At 41.3% G+C, this 19,897-nt stretch overlaps 1 protein-coding gene across 3 annotated transcripts in view; it reads left to right on the plus strand.

Moving 5' to 3' along the window:
- Positions 1-6,883: 6,883 nt before the first annotated feature.
- The window catches only part of ninl (ninein-like), a 119,549-nt gene continuing 106,535 nt past the window's right edge, over positions 6,884-19,897 (plus strand). The window contains exons 1-3 of one of the 3 annotated variants that reach the window (XM_056291734.1): positions 6,884-7,210; positions 8,652-8,863; positions 10,880-10,976. In XM_056291734.1, the coding sequence (XP_056147709.1) occupies positions 8,681-8,863; positions 10,880-10,976 (280 nt within the window). In that variant the 5' untranslated portion in view covers positions 6,884-7,210; positions 8,652-8,680. The remainder of the gene's footprint in view (positions 7,211-8,651; positions 8,864-10,879; positions 10,977-19,897) is intronic. The other 2 variants (XM_056291733.1, XM_056291735.1) reach the window with 2 other exon arrangements.

The raw sequence follows: 19,897 nt of genomic DNA on the forward strand, positions 1-19,897 counted from the left end.
AAGAGAATCCCAAATAATTGCTAAAATAGTAACACTATCAGAGAAAGTAAGCTTGTCTGGAGAAGAACTGAGAGAATTGTCATCTTTGCAACTCGATTTGGACAAAATGTATGATAAGGCCAGAGGTGCCTTTCTCAGGTCTAGGAGGAAGTAGCTAGAACAAGGTGAAAAATGCACCAAATATTTCTTTTAATTTAGAAAAAAAGAGCTATGAGCTATCTTCCCTATGTAAATTTGAAATTAATAATCTGGTATGTGAAGACAAAAAAGTCACTTTGCAATATGTAGCTAATTTTTATCAGAAGTTATATGCTAATGATTAGGAAAATGAAAATAATATGGACATGCTTCTTAAAGACATAGAAAAGGACATTAAAGGCATTGATGACAGTTTTAAATCAGTTTGTGTTCAGAAAGTTAGTTTAACAAGGGTACAAAAATGTACTGCCTCTCTTAAAGACAACAAACCTCTTGGAAATGATGGGTTGACAAGGGCAAGGGAATTTTATAAAGTCTTTATTTAGATATTAGCTCCATTTTTAGTTGCTGTGTTTGAAGAAGCCATAGTAAAAGAAGAATTACCGCCAACTCTTCGACAAGGTCTTATTAAATTGATCCCTAAACAAACAAAAAAAAGATAAATTAAGTATTGAGAATTTGAGACCAATTAGTCTTTTAAATAACGGTGCCAAGTTATTTGCACTGGTCTTTGCTAAAAGATTAAAATAAGGATTGGATAATATTATTGATTAACAATAATCTGGATTTATGCCATGAAGAAATATATCTAATAACATACAATTAATATTGGACATGACCGATTATAATGAATATACGTATATTGGACAATAGTTTCATTTTATTTGTTGATTTTTTAAAAAGCATTTGCTACAATAAGCCACCAATTTATATTTAAAGTTATTAAGTGTTTTGGATTTGGGAACCAATTTTTAAGAGTTGTCAAAACATTACATATAGGATAGAACAGCTCAGTTAAGCTAGCACATGGTAAGACTCCTAGGTTTGATATTTGTCGTGCGATAAGATAAGGATGTCCAATTAGCCCGTTTTTATTCCTTCTTGTCACACAAATTATGGCCGTACATATTAAAAAAGGGCAGTTCCAAGGTATTATGACCTTAAATAGAGAATTTAAATTATCCTAACTGGCTGATGATACGACAATCTACTACTACTTTTGGCTGCTCCTATTAGGGGTCGCCACAGCAGATCATCTGTTTCCATCTCTTTCTGTCCTCTGCATCTTCCTCTGTCACACCAGCCACCTGCATGTCCTGTCTCACCACATCCATAACCCTCCTCTTTGGCCTTCCTCTTTTCCTCTTCCCTGGTAGCTCCATATTCAGCATCCTTCCCCCAATATACCCAGCATCTCTCCTCCACACATGTCCAAGCCATCTCAATCTTACCTCTCTTGCTTTGTCTCCAAACCGTCCAACCCGAGCTGTCCCTCTAATGTACTCATTCCTAATCCTGTCCTTCTTCATCACTTCCAATGAAAATCTTAGCATCTTCAACTCTGCCACCTTCAGCTCCGCCTCCTGTCTTTTCATCAGTGCCACTGTCTCCAAACCATACAACATAGTTGGTCTCACAACCATTTTGTAAACCTTCCCTTTAACTCTTGCTTGTACCCTTCTGTCGCAAATCACTCCTGACACTCTTCTCCACCCACTTCACCCTGCCTGCACTCTCTTCTTCACTTCTCGTCTGCACTCCCCTTTATTTTGTACAGTTGACCCAAAGTATTTAAACTCATACACCTTTGTCATCGCTACTCCTTGCATCCTCATCATTCCACTGTCCTCCCTCTCATTCACGCATATATGTATTCTGTCTTGCTCCTATTGACTTTCATTCCTCTTCTCTCCAGTGCATACCTCGACCTCTCCAGGCTCTCCTCAACCTGCAACCTACTCTTGCTACAGATCACAATGTCATCCGCAAACATCATAGTCCATGGAGACTCCTGCCTGATCTTGTCCGTTAACCTGTCCATCACCATTGCAAACAAGAAAAGGCTCAGAGCCGATCCTTGATGTAATCCCACCTCCACCTTGAACCCATCTGTCTTTCCAACCGCACACCTCACCACTGTCACATTTCCCTCATACTATCCTGCACCACTCCTATATACTTCTCTACAACTCCCAACTTCCTCGTACAATACCACAACTTCTCTCTCGGCACCCTATTATATGCTTTCTCTAAATCCACAAAGACACAATAAAACCCCCTTCTGGCCTTCTCTATACTTTTCAATCAACACTCTCAAAGCAACCATCACATCTGTAGTGCTCTTTCGTGGTATGATACCATACTGCTGCTCGCTGATCGTCACCCCTTCTCTTAACCTAGTTTCTATGACACTTTCCCATATCTTCATGCTGTGGGTGATCAACTTTATACCTCTGTAGTTGCTACAGTTCTGCACATCTCCCTTATTCTTGAAAACCGGTACCAGTATACTCTTCTCCACTCCTCAGGCACCCTCTCACTTTCGAAGATTGTGTTAAACAATCTAGTTAAAAACTCCACTGCCATCTCTCCTAAACATCTCCATGCCTCCACAGGTATGTCATGTCATATGGACCAGCTGCCTTTTAACTCTTCATCCTCTTCATAGCTGCCCTCACTTCCTCCTTGCTAATCTACTGCACTTCCTGATTCACTATCCCCACATCATTCAACCTTCTCTCTCTCTCATTTTCTTCATTCATCAGCCCCTCAAAGTACTCCTTCCATCTTCTCAACACACTCTCCTCATTTGTCAGCACATTTCCATCTCTATCTTTGATCGCCCTTCCTTACCTGCTGCACATCCTTCCCAACTTGGTCCATCTGTCTAGCCAATCGGTACAAGTCCTTTTGTGCTTACTTAGTGTATAACCTCTCATAAACTCACCATACACCTTTTCCTTTGCCACCTCTCTCTTTGCTTTTAAACTGCATCTCCTTGTACTCCTGACTTTCTTCATCACTCTGCCTATCCCACTTCTTCTTTGCCAACCTCTTCATCTGTATACTATGCCATACTTCCTCGTTCTACCACCAAGTCTCCTTGTCTTCCTTCCTCTGTCCTGATGACACATCAAGTACCTTCCTAGTTGTCTTCCTCACTATTTCTGCAGTGGTTGCCCAGCCATTTGGTAACTCTTCACTACCACCAAGTGCCTGTTTTAACTCCTCCCTGAACTCCACACAACAGTCTTCCTTCTTCCACTTCCGCCATTTGATCCTTGGCTTTGCCTTCACTCTCTTCCTCTTCTTGGTGTCCAACATCATCCTACATACCGATGCTGCCTAGCTACACTCTCCCCTGTCACCACCTTGCAGTCTCCCAACCCTTTCAGATCGTGCCTTCTACATAAGACATAGTCTACCTGTGTGCACTTTCTTCCACTCTTATATGTCACCTTGTGTTCCTCCCTCTTTTTGAAATATGTATTCACCACAGCCATTTCCATCCTTATCGCAAAATCCACCACCATCTGTCCTTCCACATTCTCTCCTTAACACCATACCTGCCCATCACCTCTTTTTCCTTCACCAACATGCCTATTGAAGTCCGCTCCAATCACCACTCTCTTCCCCTTGGGTACACTCTCCACCACTTCATCCAACTCACTCCAGAATTCTTCTTTCTCTTCTAACTTTCAGGGCTTATGCACTGATAACATTCATCAATGTACCTTCAGTTTCCAGCTTCATACTCATCACTCTCTCCAACACTCTCTTCACCTCCAGCACACTCTTGACATACTCTTCCTTCAGAGTTACCCCTACCCAGTGGTGGATCTAGAGATTTTTTCCTGGGGTGGCAAAGGGGTGGCAAGACTGTGTCCCAGAGGTGGCAGCTGCCACCCCTTGCCACCCTGTAGATCCGCGCCTGTGAGGGGGAGGGGGATTCTAAATCGGCGACTTCTGTTTGAGATGAGTTTGGCGTGGGTCTCATTGACCTTCACCATGCATGTACATAAAATATACTTTAAAAACATATTATCTGATTTATAAATGGGGTGGCAACAGGGGTGGCAAGACTGTGTCCCAGAGGTGGCAGCTGCCACCCCTTGCCACCCTGTAGATCCGCCCCTGCCCCTACCCCATTTCTTCTCCCATTCGCACCATGGTAGAAGAGTTTGAACCCACCTCTGATGCTCCTGGCCATACTCCCCTTCCACCTGGTCTCTTGCACACACAGTATACTTACCTTTCTTCTTTCCATCATATCAGTCAGCTCTCTCCCTTTACCAGTCATAGTGCCAACATTCAAAGTTCCGACTCTCACTTCCACACTCCTACACTTCCTCATCTCCCACTGTCTCTGGACATGCCAGCCCCCGCTGTCTCTGGACATGCCATCCCCCTCTCCTTCTCTTTCGCTGATGATATGACAATATTTCTATCTAATAGACATGAGGCTACCAAAGCAGTTAGATGTATTGTTGTGTCAGGTTTGAAAATTAACTGGAGCAAATCTGTTCTTTTACCACTCAAGGAATGTGACATATCAGAAGTGAACGCTATCCTTGTGAAGAACACGGTTACATACCTGGGTGTTGTCATTGATAAGAATGAAACACTTCGCAGTAACTTAAACTTCAGCCCTATAGTTGAACAAATAATGAAACATTTTAACATGTGATTGATTAGACGTCTTTCATTGAATGGTAGTTTTGTTGTCTAAAGCTGATGGAATATTCAAATCCGTTTATGTGTCCTTATCACTGGAAATGCCTACTGGAATATACAAAAAAATTGGATAAGATTTTATTTCATTTCATTTCATTTGGAGAAACAAATGTCATTACTTAAGAAAATATATCTGTGTAACACAAAAATAAATGGTGATCTGGAGGTACTAAATTTTGAGACGTTAAATAATACTTTTAAAGTGAAATGGTTGACTAATTTGATTAAAGAAAAAGACAACATTTGGTACGCCTTCCCTAAATATGTATTTAATTTAATGGGTGGACTTAAATTTTTTCATAAATGTGATTATAAAATTGACAAGTTACCTGTTAAATTATCAAATTTTCACAAAAAGGCTCTGCTGGCCAGGAAACTAATTTACAAACATAATTTTTCACCAACTAATTACTACATCTGGAATAACAAGAACATTCAATTTAAAAACAATTCACTGTATTGCAACAAATGGGTTGACAATGATCTTGTATTGGTTAAACAACTTCTTAGTGCTGATGGACAGTTATTAACGTATAGTGAACTTCTCTCTAAATTTAGTCTACCAGTTACGCCAAAAGAGTATGCAGTAGTTTTTGATGCAAGGGGTGTGCTGCAGCTTCTCAAAGGTTCAGTAACCAAGAGCTCAATGATTGATCCATTCAGCAGTGGTATATTTCTTAGAGAGGTTGATATTACTAAGAATGAATGCTCGAATAAATACATCAGGATTCACATACAAATTGTAGCTCTACCCCCAGAAAGATTCTTTTGGGCCTCCCTTTATATGGAGAAATTTATTGGCATAATATTTGTCTAGTTGGGGACAAATTTTTTCTTAATAATAAAGTTAAGGAGGTCTCCTTTAAAATTATGCATCGTATATATCCAGCGAAGAAAACATCAGATAGATTTAAAACTGATATTGAATATTCTTGTAATTTTTGTGAACTAGAAGAAGAAATAATGTCATTTATGTTATCACTGTATGTATACCAGAATATTTTGGGTGGATGTTCAGCATTATATAAGAAGGAAAACTGAACAAACAATCCACTTTCAGGATAAAGACATTTGTATTTGTCTTGAAGATAATGAGATGGAAAAAGATGTTGTTTACTTTACACAGTTAATTTTATTATTGGGAAAATTCCAATGAAGAGATGGATGGACTCCAAACCAAATTTTGGACATTTTCATCAAGAACTGCACCAATATGGCACTACGATAAGAGGACTTAAAAAACAAGAAGGCAATTAGAACTAATTGTATTTTTGATACATTTCTTACAGACTGACAGTACTTTATTTTGAAGAAAAAAAAAGTATTATTTTTTCACATTTTTTGAGTTCTTCTTTTGTTTTGTGTATGTACCCCTGGTATGAACAGTTTTTGTTTGTTCATAATGATTACACTATGAACAAACAAACTATATGCGTTTTGTACATTAAAGAGAAAAAAGTGCTTGTTTTGGCGTACAGTGCTCTGTAGCGCCTACCAGAGGGGAGATGTTGGAACAGGTTGTGACTAGGGTGTGAGGGGTCTGCCGTGATGTTGCCTGCCCGTTTCTCTGCAGACCTAATTGAACGTTGTAGTCTGTCCCTGTCCTGTTTGGTGGCCGATCCAAGCCAGACAGTGATGGACGTGCAGAGGACAGACTGGATTATTGCAGTGTAGAACGGAATCAGCAGGTTGAATTTGTGAATCAGACTAACAGCTGTGGGGTTCATATTATACATTAATGTGTTTTGCACATTTCTGTCGTAAACTATACGTGCAAGTCTTGATATTTGTATGCTCGGCGTTGAGACACCGTCCTACTTCAATGGTGTGTAGCTTTACGATTTTGCTAGTTTGTATGTTCTACCGCCGCCTGCTGGATGGGAGTGAGAGAAGTCTCAAATGTCGGTTTGCTAACACGCTTCAAGTTAATTTATTATGAATCATAAATGTTATTTTTATTTTATTAAGAATCACAAAATTGGTTTTTTTTCTCCCAAAGCACACTTAAAAAACAACCCTGAAGAAAAGAAATCACGTCATCAGAGAGACGCAGACGTGTCTACTGTGCCAGTACTCTGTGTGTGTGTGTGTGTGTGTGTCTCTCAGCGCCCTCCTGCGGCGGAGTTCCGCACAACTAACCTCGCCTCCTCATATTTCGCCGTTCAGAGTGGGACAGCGTCGCTCCGTCGGCTTTCATCCGGTTCTCCTCCGGTTCTCCTCCTGTTCCTTCATGTGTTCGTTGGATTTTTGACGGCGGATAAGCCGTCAGGTAAGCAGATAAGTCTGCACTTACCGGGGGACCGGAGAATCCCACATTGATGGAGGTACAGTGAACCGTTTCCAACAAAGTCGGAGCTCAGCTTGTTTCAGGGTAAGACAGAAAAACTGACGTGGATTTCATCAGCGACACTTTGATCCGTTAAATCTGTCTTTCATCACTGGACCACAAAACACGGGAGAGACCGACGTCCCGGGACCGACCGGAGGCGCGCGGGAGGTGAGTTGTTGGTTGTTGTGGATACTTTGCCCCCCTCCCCCTCCCCCTCCCTCTCCCTCTCCCCCTCCCCCTCCCTCACCTTTACCGGAACACGAACCGCCGTTCAGGTCCGATCCGCTTCAGACCGCCAGAGGAGAGAAATTTAAAACTGCCAAAAAATCTCCAATAATCTCAGTCACGTTACCCAGATATGAGTAAGAAAAAAACGTGATATTGTGCAAAAAGTTCTGTAAAATTATGCCAATGTGAGAAAAGAAAGCGATATTTTGCAAACAGATTTGAAACGTTACGTAAATATGGTGAGCGAAAGTAACGGCAAAAAGCTCTGTTGTTGAATGAAAGTAAGACGTTTTTATTAATTCCACAGCATCACGTGTTCTTAGAAAGCACTGAAGCCAAAGAAAGAAGATGAAACGTCTTAAAACAAAAGCTCTTCACCAGAAAAAAGGATCTTATCTGAAAGTGTCATGAACATCTTAAAGTTTATACGAGTGTTGGGAGACGGTGGCGAGAGGAAGGGTGACATGATGATGACGGCGGGAGGGAGGGGGGACATCTGTAGCTCATCTTATCTGGACGGGGAAACAAACGAGTCAGCTCAGATCAGCTCCTCGTTTACACGTCCAGCTTTAAACGTGTTTCACGCAAATACGTACGAATAAGCTTCAGCTCCCACAAATCCAACCAGGGACGCTTAGTAAAGTGGCCATAAGGACAGAATGGCGAAGAGAAAAGATGAATTAAAGTAGGGGATCCAGGAAAACGCCAGCAGCTCTGTCAGGGAGGGATGGAGGGATGGAGGAGACCAGAAAGATGAAAGTCTTACAGTCTGTAAACGCAACCCCTCCACGACAAGCAGCAGTAAATGTGTGATGTACACACGAATAACAATGCTCTCATGCATCTATCTATTTTAGGCGTCAGTGTCTGTTCAGTAAAAGTAAATAAGGCAACCAAACGAAACAAGAGCTGTTTTTCATTTTCATGTAGAATTCAGCAGATTGAACACTAAATGTGACACTCAGTAAACACATCAGAAATCAAGTTGCCAGTGGGTTTTATTTAAGAACAATTATTTTAACAAACAGCAATGACCAAGGCACAACCAGAGACTGTTCACCCCTCACTCACTTCTTCAGCCTGACTTAAAAACGACGTTCACACAGTCCTGAGTTGCTTCTGTGTGTGTGTGTGTGTGTATGTTTGTGTGTGTGGGGGGGCTGACCTTGAGAGCTGCTTTTATGTTTCCCATATGAATAATCGACACTGTCATTCAGAACGCATTCAACCCAAACTCCTCCAGGACAGTACAATACTGGTTCGATTGGTCAGCCCCCAGTAACCAACAATAGAAGTCTGGATGTTAATTGATCAGAAGATCATGATGTAAGACAGGCCTCCTGTGTGACTGACAGGTCCCATTGGTCCCTCCCATTTCCAGGTGTAAGGGGTAGATTCCTGTGGCGTGGGATGGAGGAGGCGGAGCAGAACCGCTACGTGGCCCAATTAAAGGTTGAGTTTGACAGCTGTGATACCACAGCAACAGGTTACCTGGACCAGGACGAGTTGACCACTCTGTGTCATAAACTGCACCTAGATGCTCACCTACCCCTCCTACTGGACACCCTGCTTGGAGAACAGCGCAATGCACGGGTACGCGCGCGCGCACACACACACACACACACACACACACACACACACACACACACACACACACACAAAAGTGTACACTGACACTTAGTAATCGTATTTGAAGGTTAAGTCATCTACTGATGTTCTGTCCCCTATCTATCTATCTATCTATCTATCTATCTATCTATCTATCTATCTATCTATCTATCTATCTATCTATCTATCTATCTATCTATCTATCTATCTATCTATCTATCTATCTATCTATCTATCTGTCCTTCCGTCCGTCCGTCCGTCCGTCCGTCCGTCTGTCTGTCTGCCCTGTCGACATCTGTCTGTGTGTCTGCTGTCACATATCTGTCGATCTACATCTATGTCTAGCGACATCAGAATCAGAAATTATTTTATTGACATGTACATTACATGCAGTAGGAATTTAGCTTGGTGCTGTTGGTACAATTGCGAGGGCAAAATAAAAAAAAATACTGTCTTAAATTGCAGGACGTAACATTCAACATTCCAATACAAAATCCTTCCGCCTCTCCCTGCTGCCTCATATCACTCCACTAAGCCCCTCCCACCTAATGACTTCCGCATCGCTCTTCAGCCCCTTACATTTGTGTGCAACCAGGAAATGTCAAAGTGAGATACAGTAAACTTGTATTGTCGTAAATCTGTCCGTCCATCCATCCATCCATCCATCCATCCATTCCATCCGAACCGCTTATCCTGCTCTCAGGGTCGTGGGGATGCTGGAGCCTATCCATGTAAAAAAATATTTTTTGCAGTGACTCTCAGTTACACTAATATTGTTAATTTGAACCAGCCATTTCAAGTTGGTCTTGTTGATTTATAGGGTTAGGGTTACAACCACAAGTGACTGGCGGGGCAGGGCGGATGCAAATTGATCACGCACATCTGCGTTTGTAGAATAGCCAATAGGAACGCCCTTTCTTTGAAATGACCACTGATTGGCTAAAATCTTCAGTCACAGGCTAGTTTTTTTTTAACCCTGAATACAGAGCCGAGAGGAGGTGCAGAAGTCTAGTTTTCTCTCAGACCACTTGAATTACAATATGCTGAAAGGTTATGATGGAATTTTTGCCCAGTGACACCATAAAAAACTGCATACCCCAGCTTTAAATAAGACAACAAGAATAGGTCAAAACCTTGTATTTGGCCGGACTGTGTATGGTCAATGTTTGAAATTGTGCCCAGTTTGTTACAGGGATAGTCAGCATCTATAATGTGAATTCCTGAATATTAAATGTTCATCTGCAATTTTTTGTAGTGGTCACAGTAACATTTGTTGTTAAAGTGTACTGAAGTAACATATCACATGACATGGTTAAGCGATGTTCGAATGGGGAAACAAGAAGCTATAAATGCAGTTGCAAGAACAATACTTTCCACTCATATCTTGGGATTTTTGATTTGAAAGAGAACTTAATTTAATTGTAATTATAACCATTATATCTAATTATCTGTTAACTCCCCTTCATTTTTCATCTGTTTCTATCTGTATTGAGTGTTTGTCAGAGTGATTGTTATTTGGGGTGCTTTAACTGTGGACTCTCCCTCATGCCTCACGGAGAGCCATTTTCTCTCCTACTCTGCTCTATGCTGGACTGTTACAGTGTGTAACCAGATGTGGAAAGAGCAGAAAATAATCCGTTCTTAGCACTTCAGTAGTATCCATGAGCAGCAATATATTCCATTTGTTAGCGTGCGATAAATGTGGAATGAGCTGGAACCACTGCGCTGATTCAACGGCCAATAGGGAAACTCCCACTTCCGTGTTTACCAGAAACATTGACCAATCGTGTAACTTCAGTGACGTCTTTGGTCACCTGATCCAGCAGCCCAATTGTGTCAAACATGAACACTCAGTCAGTCACTCTAAACATCGTCACTCAGCAACATTCACGTTTGTAGTGCCAGCCTGCTGGTCCGGTCCAGACAAAAATTGAATAAAATAAAATAAAATAGTTATCTATCTATCTGTCTGCCTACATCTATCTATCTATGTGTGTTCAGGTGAACTTTGAGGAGTTTAAGGAGGGCTTTGTGTCTGTCTTGTCTCGCTCTCTGGACATCAGCACATCAGAGGAGGACAGCAGCTACATGGAACCAGGTGAGATACCGCTCTTCACAATGATCCATTGAGCAAGGCTCTTCACACTTATGCTGCTCCACTGCAGCTGTTCAGTATATCAAACATGACTGAAGTGGTAAACTTCCAGATAGGCTGTAAAGCAAGGCAGGAAAGAAGCTAGATTTATCCATCCATCCATTTTCTTCACCTCCTGTTAGGGTAATGGTGGGTGTGTTCAGCCTGTCTCAGCATGCTTTGTGCAGAAGGCATATGGAGACATCACAGTCTCTCAGGCAGGTACTGGAATTGATGTGGGAATCCTCTGGCATGGGAGTTCAGAACTGTACCACTGAACAACAGGAGGCCGTGAATGGAGTGAACCCAGAAGCAGTGATGGCAGAGGAGGCAGGAGTAATCAATTAAACTTAAGTATTTACTGATTATGCAGATAGTAAAAAAAACAAAATCCAACAAAAGATATATCCCAGCAGTGGTGAAAAGGCACAAGAAATAGTAGCAAGGGAATTGAAATCTCAAACTTAGTAGTGTCATGACAATTATTTAATTCCACTCTGACATTAAATGAGGAGTGAGACAAGAATCTCTTACAGTATTGTCACACTTTAATTTACTATGTTCAATGAACAGACGCACAAGCCTAGATACTTGAATGCATGCCGATCAGTACAGTACAGTATATCTTATAGGGCAGTTGTCTGTTCTTTCCTTCCTTATCTCATGTCTTCAAGTTTACATCCCACCAAGGTTCTCCAATTACTGTGTACAGGCTTGCTATACTCAGCGAGTTTTCCACACTTTCCTCTGCTATCAATCAGTAGTTAACAATAGGTTCTTTATTTGTTCACATGCAGAAAACACTTTATGAGACTACCTTTGTTCTGTTACACATGAACTTTAAGCATCTCTAAGCCAGGGATGGGCAACTTTGATGATAGAGAGGGCCACAAAAATTTTATCCTCACTAGCAGAGGGCCAGATTGTGACCGTGCACTTCCACCAGTGGGATACTGTAACCCCATCACTCAAGTAACTAATTATAGCTACTAATTTAATGAAAATAAAATAAATACTGGTAATCAAAGTTTATTATACCAACATTTCTATTTAATGAGCTTAACACAGAAACAAAACTTCCACATTCCTGAGTGATATACCATTATTTCAGTGAAATGGGGTCTCAGAAATCATCATTCAATAATGGTACAAAAGTTAACTTTCACACTAAGTGCAATAACTAATATTCAGGTTTGTAGTGCATTTCTACTCTGCCCTCCCATTCCATGACATATTTCAAATAAACATGCATTTAGTTCAAAATGGTAAAATGGTAAATGGACTGCATTTTATATAGTGCTTTACTAGTCTATCGACCACTCAAAGCACTTTTTTTACAATGTGTGCCTTACATTCACACACACATTCATACACTGATGAAGTCACTGAAAGCCATCGAAACTCACCCGCAGGTGACTCAGTATAAAGTTCTGTCTTAATTAGATACTTGCAGCCTCTCTTGCTGGTGTACAATAAACTGAATGTCAGTGTTTGTGCATCCAATCTGCATGAGCTGGAACAGTTTCATCTGTCAGCCTGTTTCTGTCTTTTGACTCGATATGCTTCATTGTTGAGAAGCTGTTCTCGCAGATGTAAGTGCTCCCAAACATGCTGGCGATTGAGCGTGCAAAATCCGTGATGAGAGGAAAGTTGGACTCGGGTAATAGTCTCAAAAATGAAATTCCTGTCTCATTGTGCATGCTTGAAAGAAGGGGTCTGACTGTAGTTCGCAAAGTTCAAATTGCAACTCTAGGGGTTGCTAACTGACAGCTGCAGAGACGGGGGTCAGTGAATAACACAATTTGTGGCTGCATGGTGTGGAAATCTTGAAAGCTTTCCTTGAACTGCTGCTGCAGTGTTTCTATGTCTGGTCTGTACTTGAGAAATGTTTTCGCACATTCGGGGACATCTTTGCACGTCTCTTCACAGGCGGGAAAGTGTGCCAAATTTGGGTGGTCAGATGAAAAGACTTCTTTGAAGAGGGTTAATTGACGCTTAAATGCGTTCATGTGTGCATAGAGATCTGACATAGGTTGGCCTCTTCTCTGTGACTGCATATTAAGGTGATTAAGATGTGAGGTAATATCTGCAAGGAAGGCCATGTTGCAGACAGAGTCTGTATCCCTGAGTTTACTGCAGTAAGCGCTTGTATTACATTAAATGTTGTCCTCCAAGAACACTGGGATTTCAGTGCAAAGCACAAAAAACCTCTCCAAACACTTCCTGCGGCTCATCCATCAGATCTCAGTGTGCATCTGTAAATCCCCATACGTGGCACTCACTTCATCCAAAAAGGCTACAAACGTCCTTTGATTGAGAGACCTGTTCCCCTCTCGAATGACATTGGTAACCTTGGTAACTAAATCCATGACATGGCTGAAGTTCATTGTCTTGGCAGAGGGCCTCCTGTAAGATCAAAATGACATAGGATTTAGCCTGTGGTAAAAATTCTCACAAAAAACCCCATATTCATAACCATATATTAATAGTTAGCTAGCAATAACGTTACCCACCGGATGTATGATGCAGTGCAATATTGGACAGTCAATGCTGCTATGTTGGAAGAGCCCGGCGAATCCAGTGCATCTTCCTTGCATTGATGGCATGCCATCGGTAACAGCAGTTGAAAGCTTGTAAAAGCCCCTATGCTCACTTACAACACTTTTAACGGCATTGAAAAATCCTTGCCCTTGGTAGTGTCATGCAAAGACACCAATTTCAATAACTCAGTGAGAGCTGGCCACGTGTACTTCTCTTCCTCATTTGTGAGTGGAGCGGGTCTCTTACTGTGGACCTCCGTCTCCAGTGGTGGCACCTTTTTGCAGTGGCTGGCATGTGTCCAGCTGACTCTCCCCTTCACCTTCATCGCCACTTGGTGTTTTCTCATTCGGTCCTTTATCAGCAACCAATCTCCTGGCTTCAGGTCATGCAGCTGACCCTCTGTTGGCTGTGGAAGTGCCGCTCTCACCTGCATGTGAATTGAACTCAGCATTTTGTTGAGTTGCACACAATAATCAAGCATTACATCCTTGACGCTTCCGCTGACACTACAGTGTAGTTGTGCATTTAAATACCAGGAAGTACAACAGCTGAATCCACCCCCATCTGATTTTCACAACAAAGGAAGCAATAGAGAGCGTGACCCACGTCTGCTGACCCAGCTATTGAAGTTCAGACAGTGAAACTCGCAACTGCTCAGCCCAGCAAAGCCTGATAATGACCTAAATCCGAAGCAAAACTCAAAACAAGTTTCAAATCACTTCACATCATTAGGAATGAGTATATTAGAGGGACAGCTCAGGTTGGATGGTTTGGAGACAAAGCAAGAGAGGCAAGATTAAGATGGCTTGAACATGTGTGGAGGAGAGATGCTGGCTATATTGGGAGAAGGATGCTGAAGATGGAGCTGCCAGGCAAGAGGAAAAAAAACAAAAAACGGAAGGCCAAAGAGGAGGTTTATTGATGTAGTGAGGAAGGACATGCAGGTGGCTGGCGTGACAGGAACATGCAGAGAACAGGAAGAGATGGAAACGGATGATCCGCTGTGGTGACCCCTAATGGGAGCAGGTAATAGTAGTAGTAGTAGTAGTGTTGGTAGTAGACTAAAGGGACAACAGAATATAATACTATAATGATAGCACATTAAAGAAATCACCAAGACTATCTTTTTTTCACTTATGTGATATAAGCTAAAATTTGGTCTTTCCTGTCCATGGCTGACACAGAGACTCTAATACATGTATTTGTTGCATCCAGAGTTGATTGTCTGTTTTCATGTCTTCCACATGCTAGTCTTCAGATGGGTCAGAATGCTGCAGCTAGAATCCTAACTAAAATTAAAAAATTTGACCTTAATACACCAATTCTTGCCTCTCTTCATTAGCTTCCTATCCATGTTAGATCAGACTTCAAGGTGGTTCTGCTGACTTATAAAATCCTAAATGAGTTTGCCCAATCTTACCTGTCTGATATCCTGAAACTGCACAGTCCATCTTGAGCTCTCCCCTCTCAAAATACAGGGCTCCTGTGTCTACCCAAAGGTAAAAAGAAGTCAGCTGGTGGCAGGGCCTTTTCCTGTCGGGCCCCGTTCTTTTGGAATAACCTGCTTGCTGCTCCAGAACAAAACGTTAAGACATATGCTATTAACAACGTAAATGGAGAACTGATCTCGGACAAAAAAGTGATTGCAAAGAGGTGGGCAGAATACTACAGTGATCTTTACAGTTGTGACCTCAGTGAAAATCAGGAAGTATACAACCAACTGATAGTTGATGAGAAGAAAGGCACAGATGAAGATCACATCTTAAGATGCGAAGTTGAAGAAGCCATCAAACATCTGAAAACGACAAAGCACTAGGAGCAGACAGTATACCAGAAGAACCAATCAAAAATAGGAGTGATGAAGTTATAGACATCTTACTTAGCATCTGCAACAAAATTTATAGCCTGAAGAAATGGCCTACACAGTGGACTACTTCGGTACTGATTCCACACCCAAAGAAAGGAAACTTGAAATTTTGCAGCAACTACAGAACCATTAGTCTAATCAGCCATGCGAGCAAGGTTATGCTCAGGATCATTCTCGGGAGAATCACACCACAAGTTGAGCAGATTCTTGCTGAAGAACAAGCGGGTTTCAGGTGTGGAAGAAGCACAGCCGAGCAAATCTTCAATTTGAGGGTTCTCTGTGAGAAATTTATAGAACATCAATGAGAAGTCCATCACAGCTTTATTGATTTGAAGAAAGCATTCGACAGAGTGTGGCAACAGGCTCTATGGAAAATCACGAGAAAACGTAACATCAACGAACACCTTGTCCAAGTTATCGAAGCTCTTTATAAAGATTCAAAAAGCGCAGTGCTAGGGTCCGCGGTGGCGTAGCGGTCTAAGCGTCGGCTTGGTGTCGATGCAGTTGCCCACTGGGGACTGGGGTTCGCGCCCCGGTCTCGTCAGATCCGACTATGGCCGGACTCGATGAAGCAGCAATCATTGGCAACGCTGTCTTCGGGAGGGGGGCGGAGTCGGCTTGTGTTCGTCATGTGAATGCGTCTCTGTGTGTGTCGGAAAAACAGTGGTTCGGCTTGGATTCGCCTTGTCACGAAAGTGGGGAGGCGCTTTCCTTCGAGACTGCCGGCCGGAGAGATGCAGTTGGCGAACGCATGCAATACGAGGGTGGGTGTTTGAATTAAAATAGGGATCAATTGGCCACTAAATTGGGAGAAAAAAGGGGAGAATCAGAAATAAATTAAAAAAAAAAAAAGCGCAGTGCTAGTGGACAGCACACTCAGCGACTGGTTCACTCACAGAATAGAGATCCTACAGAAGTACCAATGAGCTGTTCTATGTCACAAAAGACGTAAAGACGCAAGCGCGTTCGCCATTGTTGTTTACCTGGAGCAGCCGGTGATCGCATGCTGTCAGTAATTCAATGGTGCCACGACGAAGATTGTCTCGTTTCAATCAATTGATTCAAATCTGTGTTCATTTATCACAAATGCAAAGCTTCAGGGAGTTAATCTGGCCTAATCGACAGTAAAGAGTATTGAATATCACGCGTTATTAGTGGCGAAATAGGCACCGTTTGTCCCGAAACATCAGCACAGAAGCAATCTCAACGGGATCTTACCATTTCTTCTTAGCCCCTTTGCTTACAAATATTATTATGGGCAATCTGTAGAAATATCACTCAGATCGAGAGAATATTTTATACTGTGATGCAATAAAAAGATGCAAAATTCCTCATTCAGAGTGAGACTCGAACTGAACTGTTGACATTGAACTGAACTGAAAAGAAAGGGATACCCTGTTAAGTGTAACATTGCATTTATTAAGGTTAAATTGTTAATGTTACTGACTGTATATTGATGTTTTGAGTTGAGTGGTGAATTTGAATGGTTTTTCCTGCAAGGTTTAATCTCACAGGGTCAACTTACATGAAAAAAGGATTTTAGAGTGTAGATTTACCTGATTCACCTGAAACTAAAAAGAGTTAACTCAAAGGATAAAATAACTGAAACAGAATGGGTCTAGCTTGATAAAGTAGACTGTTATCCTAGGAAAAATACAGACTGATCTCATCTTAATTGGAAGATATAAAATAGATTAGAAGAACCCCGCTACAATGTAGCGGTTTGGTTATCCACCCGTCTAAATATCCCTCCTCTTCATCCTGCCAGCTAACCGCCTTCCCCCTGCCCCTAAACCCCCCCCCACTCCAACTCCCTCCCCCCAAATGCTCAGAATCATCTGAAATGCCCAGAAAAGTGGTTTTTAGCCATTTTTAGAAAATGCATATTTTGCATACTTATGCATAATTATTATGATTATGTTAATTTTCTGCTATTTTTCTGGTCCTCTCTGGAACAATACCTACCACCTCCAAAAAAAATTAGGATCATAAGTGCATTTTTGCAAAAATGCATATATTTTGCATAATGCCAAAACATTTTTTAAGTCCCAGAAATTTTTTTTTATATAGGTGAAAAAATCAGAGATGCTCAGAATCATCTGAAATGCCGAGAAAAGTGTTTTTTAGCCATTTTTAGAAAAATGCATATTTTGCATATTTATGCATAATTATGCATAATTTTAATTTTCTGGGATTTTTCCCTTACTCTCTGAGACAATACCTACCACCTCCAAAAAGAATTAGGATCATAAATGCTTTAGTTTTCGGTCCCGCTATCAACACTAACTAACACACACACACACCAACACCACACACACACATTCCGAAAATATATGAGTAGATAATTGACTAAACAAATTATAAACCTGAACCTAAACAACCTAATTGCAATTACAAAGGGATTTAAACCAGGGATTTAAGTATATCTAAATGTGTATGAATGTGTGACACATAGCTGTGAATAGTTTTCATGTTCAAGTGAATTTACACTATTTTGTCATTAAATTGACAGCTTTTTCATTTTGTTACCCTAGTCTCTGGTCTGCTATTCTGTTGCTCAACCACCCCTTAAGAGCCTAGATCTGGTCCAGTGTGAGATAGTGACACGAGTGTTACATACATTTCGAGAGAATATTTTGTACTGTGATGCAATTTAAAAAAAATTATGTAACACTTGTGTCACTATCTCACACTGGACCAGATCTAGGTTCTTAAGGAGTGGTTGAGCAACAAAATAGCAGACCAGAGGCTGGGGCTACAAAATGAAAAAGCTGTCAATTTAGTGACAAAATAGTGTAAATTCACTTGAAACATGAAAACTATTCACAGCTATGTGTCACACATTCATACATTTAGATATACTGAAATCCCTGGTTTGAATCCCATTTTAATTGCAATTATGTTGTTTTAGGTTCAGGTTTCTAATTAGTTTAGTCAATTATCTATTTTATATTTTCCAATTAAGATGAGACCGGTTTATATTTTTTCCTAGGATAATAGTCTATTTTACCAGGCTAGACCTATTTTCGTGTCAGTTATTTTATCCTTTGAATTCACTCTTTTTAGTTTCAGGTGAATCAGGTAAGTCTACACTCTAAAATCCCCTTTTCAGGTAAATTGACCCTTTGAAATTAAATCTTGCAGGAAAAACCATTCAAATTCACCATTCAACTCAAAACATCAATATGCAGTCAGTAACATTAACATCGAGATAATATTTTGTACTGTGGTGCAATATAAAGACGCAAAATTCACCGATGGAATCGGACAATTCTACCCGTCCTCGGCTCAATGGTGTCTTTGCTGTTACTACCGCAGTGGAAGCCATGGCAGTAATTAGCCCCTTTACTAACGACAACAGCATTTTTGCAACTCATTATGACCGAAAATCCATGAAAACTGTGAAAACATGCAAAATTTGCAATATTTTGATTTTAGCTCCGGTCGAACAGTAATGGTGGTGGTCCAGTGACGTCACGTTACGTCTTACACGTCGCGAACGTCATTGGTACTTCTGTACGATCTCTATTCTGTGGGTCCACTACAACAGTAGGAGTGAGACAAGGTTGTTTACTGTCACCATGTCTTTTCAATGTATTCCTTGAAGAGATCGTCACCAACGCTATGGAGGGTTTTGAACCAACTCTCACAATCGGGGGAAGAAAAAAATCACCAACCTTCGCTTTGCAGATGACAGATCTAATCGCCAGCAACAGGGAAGAACTAGCTGAAATAACCAGAAGACTGAACAAGGCAGCTAAGGACAGGGGTATGTTGATCAGTACTCAAAAAAGCAAAATCATGACAACAAAAGATTGATCACCCGAGGAGGGAGACTGAAGAGATTGAGGAGCAGAACAAGGAAATCATTGTTGGTAGTGAAAAAACTTGAGGAAGTCACGTCTTTCAAATATCTCGGATCTGTGATTATCGAAGATCGGAAAAGAAATTAGGAGCAAAATTGCCATCACAACAAGCGCAATGACCAAGCTCAACACGATCTGGAAAGATAAAAACCTTGGAATGAAGTCAAAAATGCCACTGCTATACGGTGCAGAATCCTGGACCCTAACAAAATACAAGCCTTTGAATTTAGAGCATATAGAAGAATGCTGCAAATCCCATACACAGCACACGTCACAACATTGAAGTGCTGAACAGAATTAAGGAAGCTATTGGTCACCATGATAGTTTATTGACAATGGTAAATAAAAGGAAATTAAACTGGTTTGGGCACGTTTGCCGAACAGAAAGGACACTTGCAGAGGACATCCTGCAAGGCCTGGTAGAAGGGACTAGAGAGGGAGACCGAGAAAAACCTGGGTAAACAACATCGGAGAATGGCTAGATATGAGCGTAGTGAAGGCAAGGAGCACTGCGATGGATAGGGAACGGTGTGAGAGACTTGTTGAGACATCAGCTGTGCTCCTACGACCTCCAAAGGTTACGGAACTGATGATGATGCTTGCTGCTGTCA

The sequence above is a fragment of the Lampris incognitus genome, chromosome 13, assembly GCF_029633865.1.
Source record: "Lampris incognitus isolate fLamInc1 chromosome 13, fLamInc1.hap2, whole genome shotgun sequence".
Lineage (NCBI taxonomy): Eukaryota > Metazoa > Chordata > Actinopteri > Lampriformes > Lampridae > Lampris > Lampris incognitus.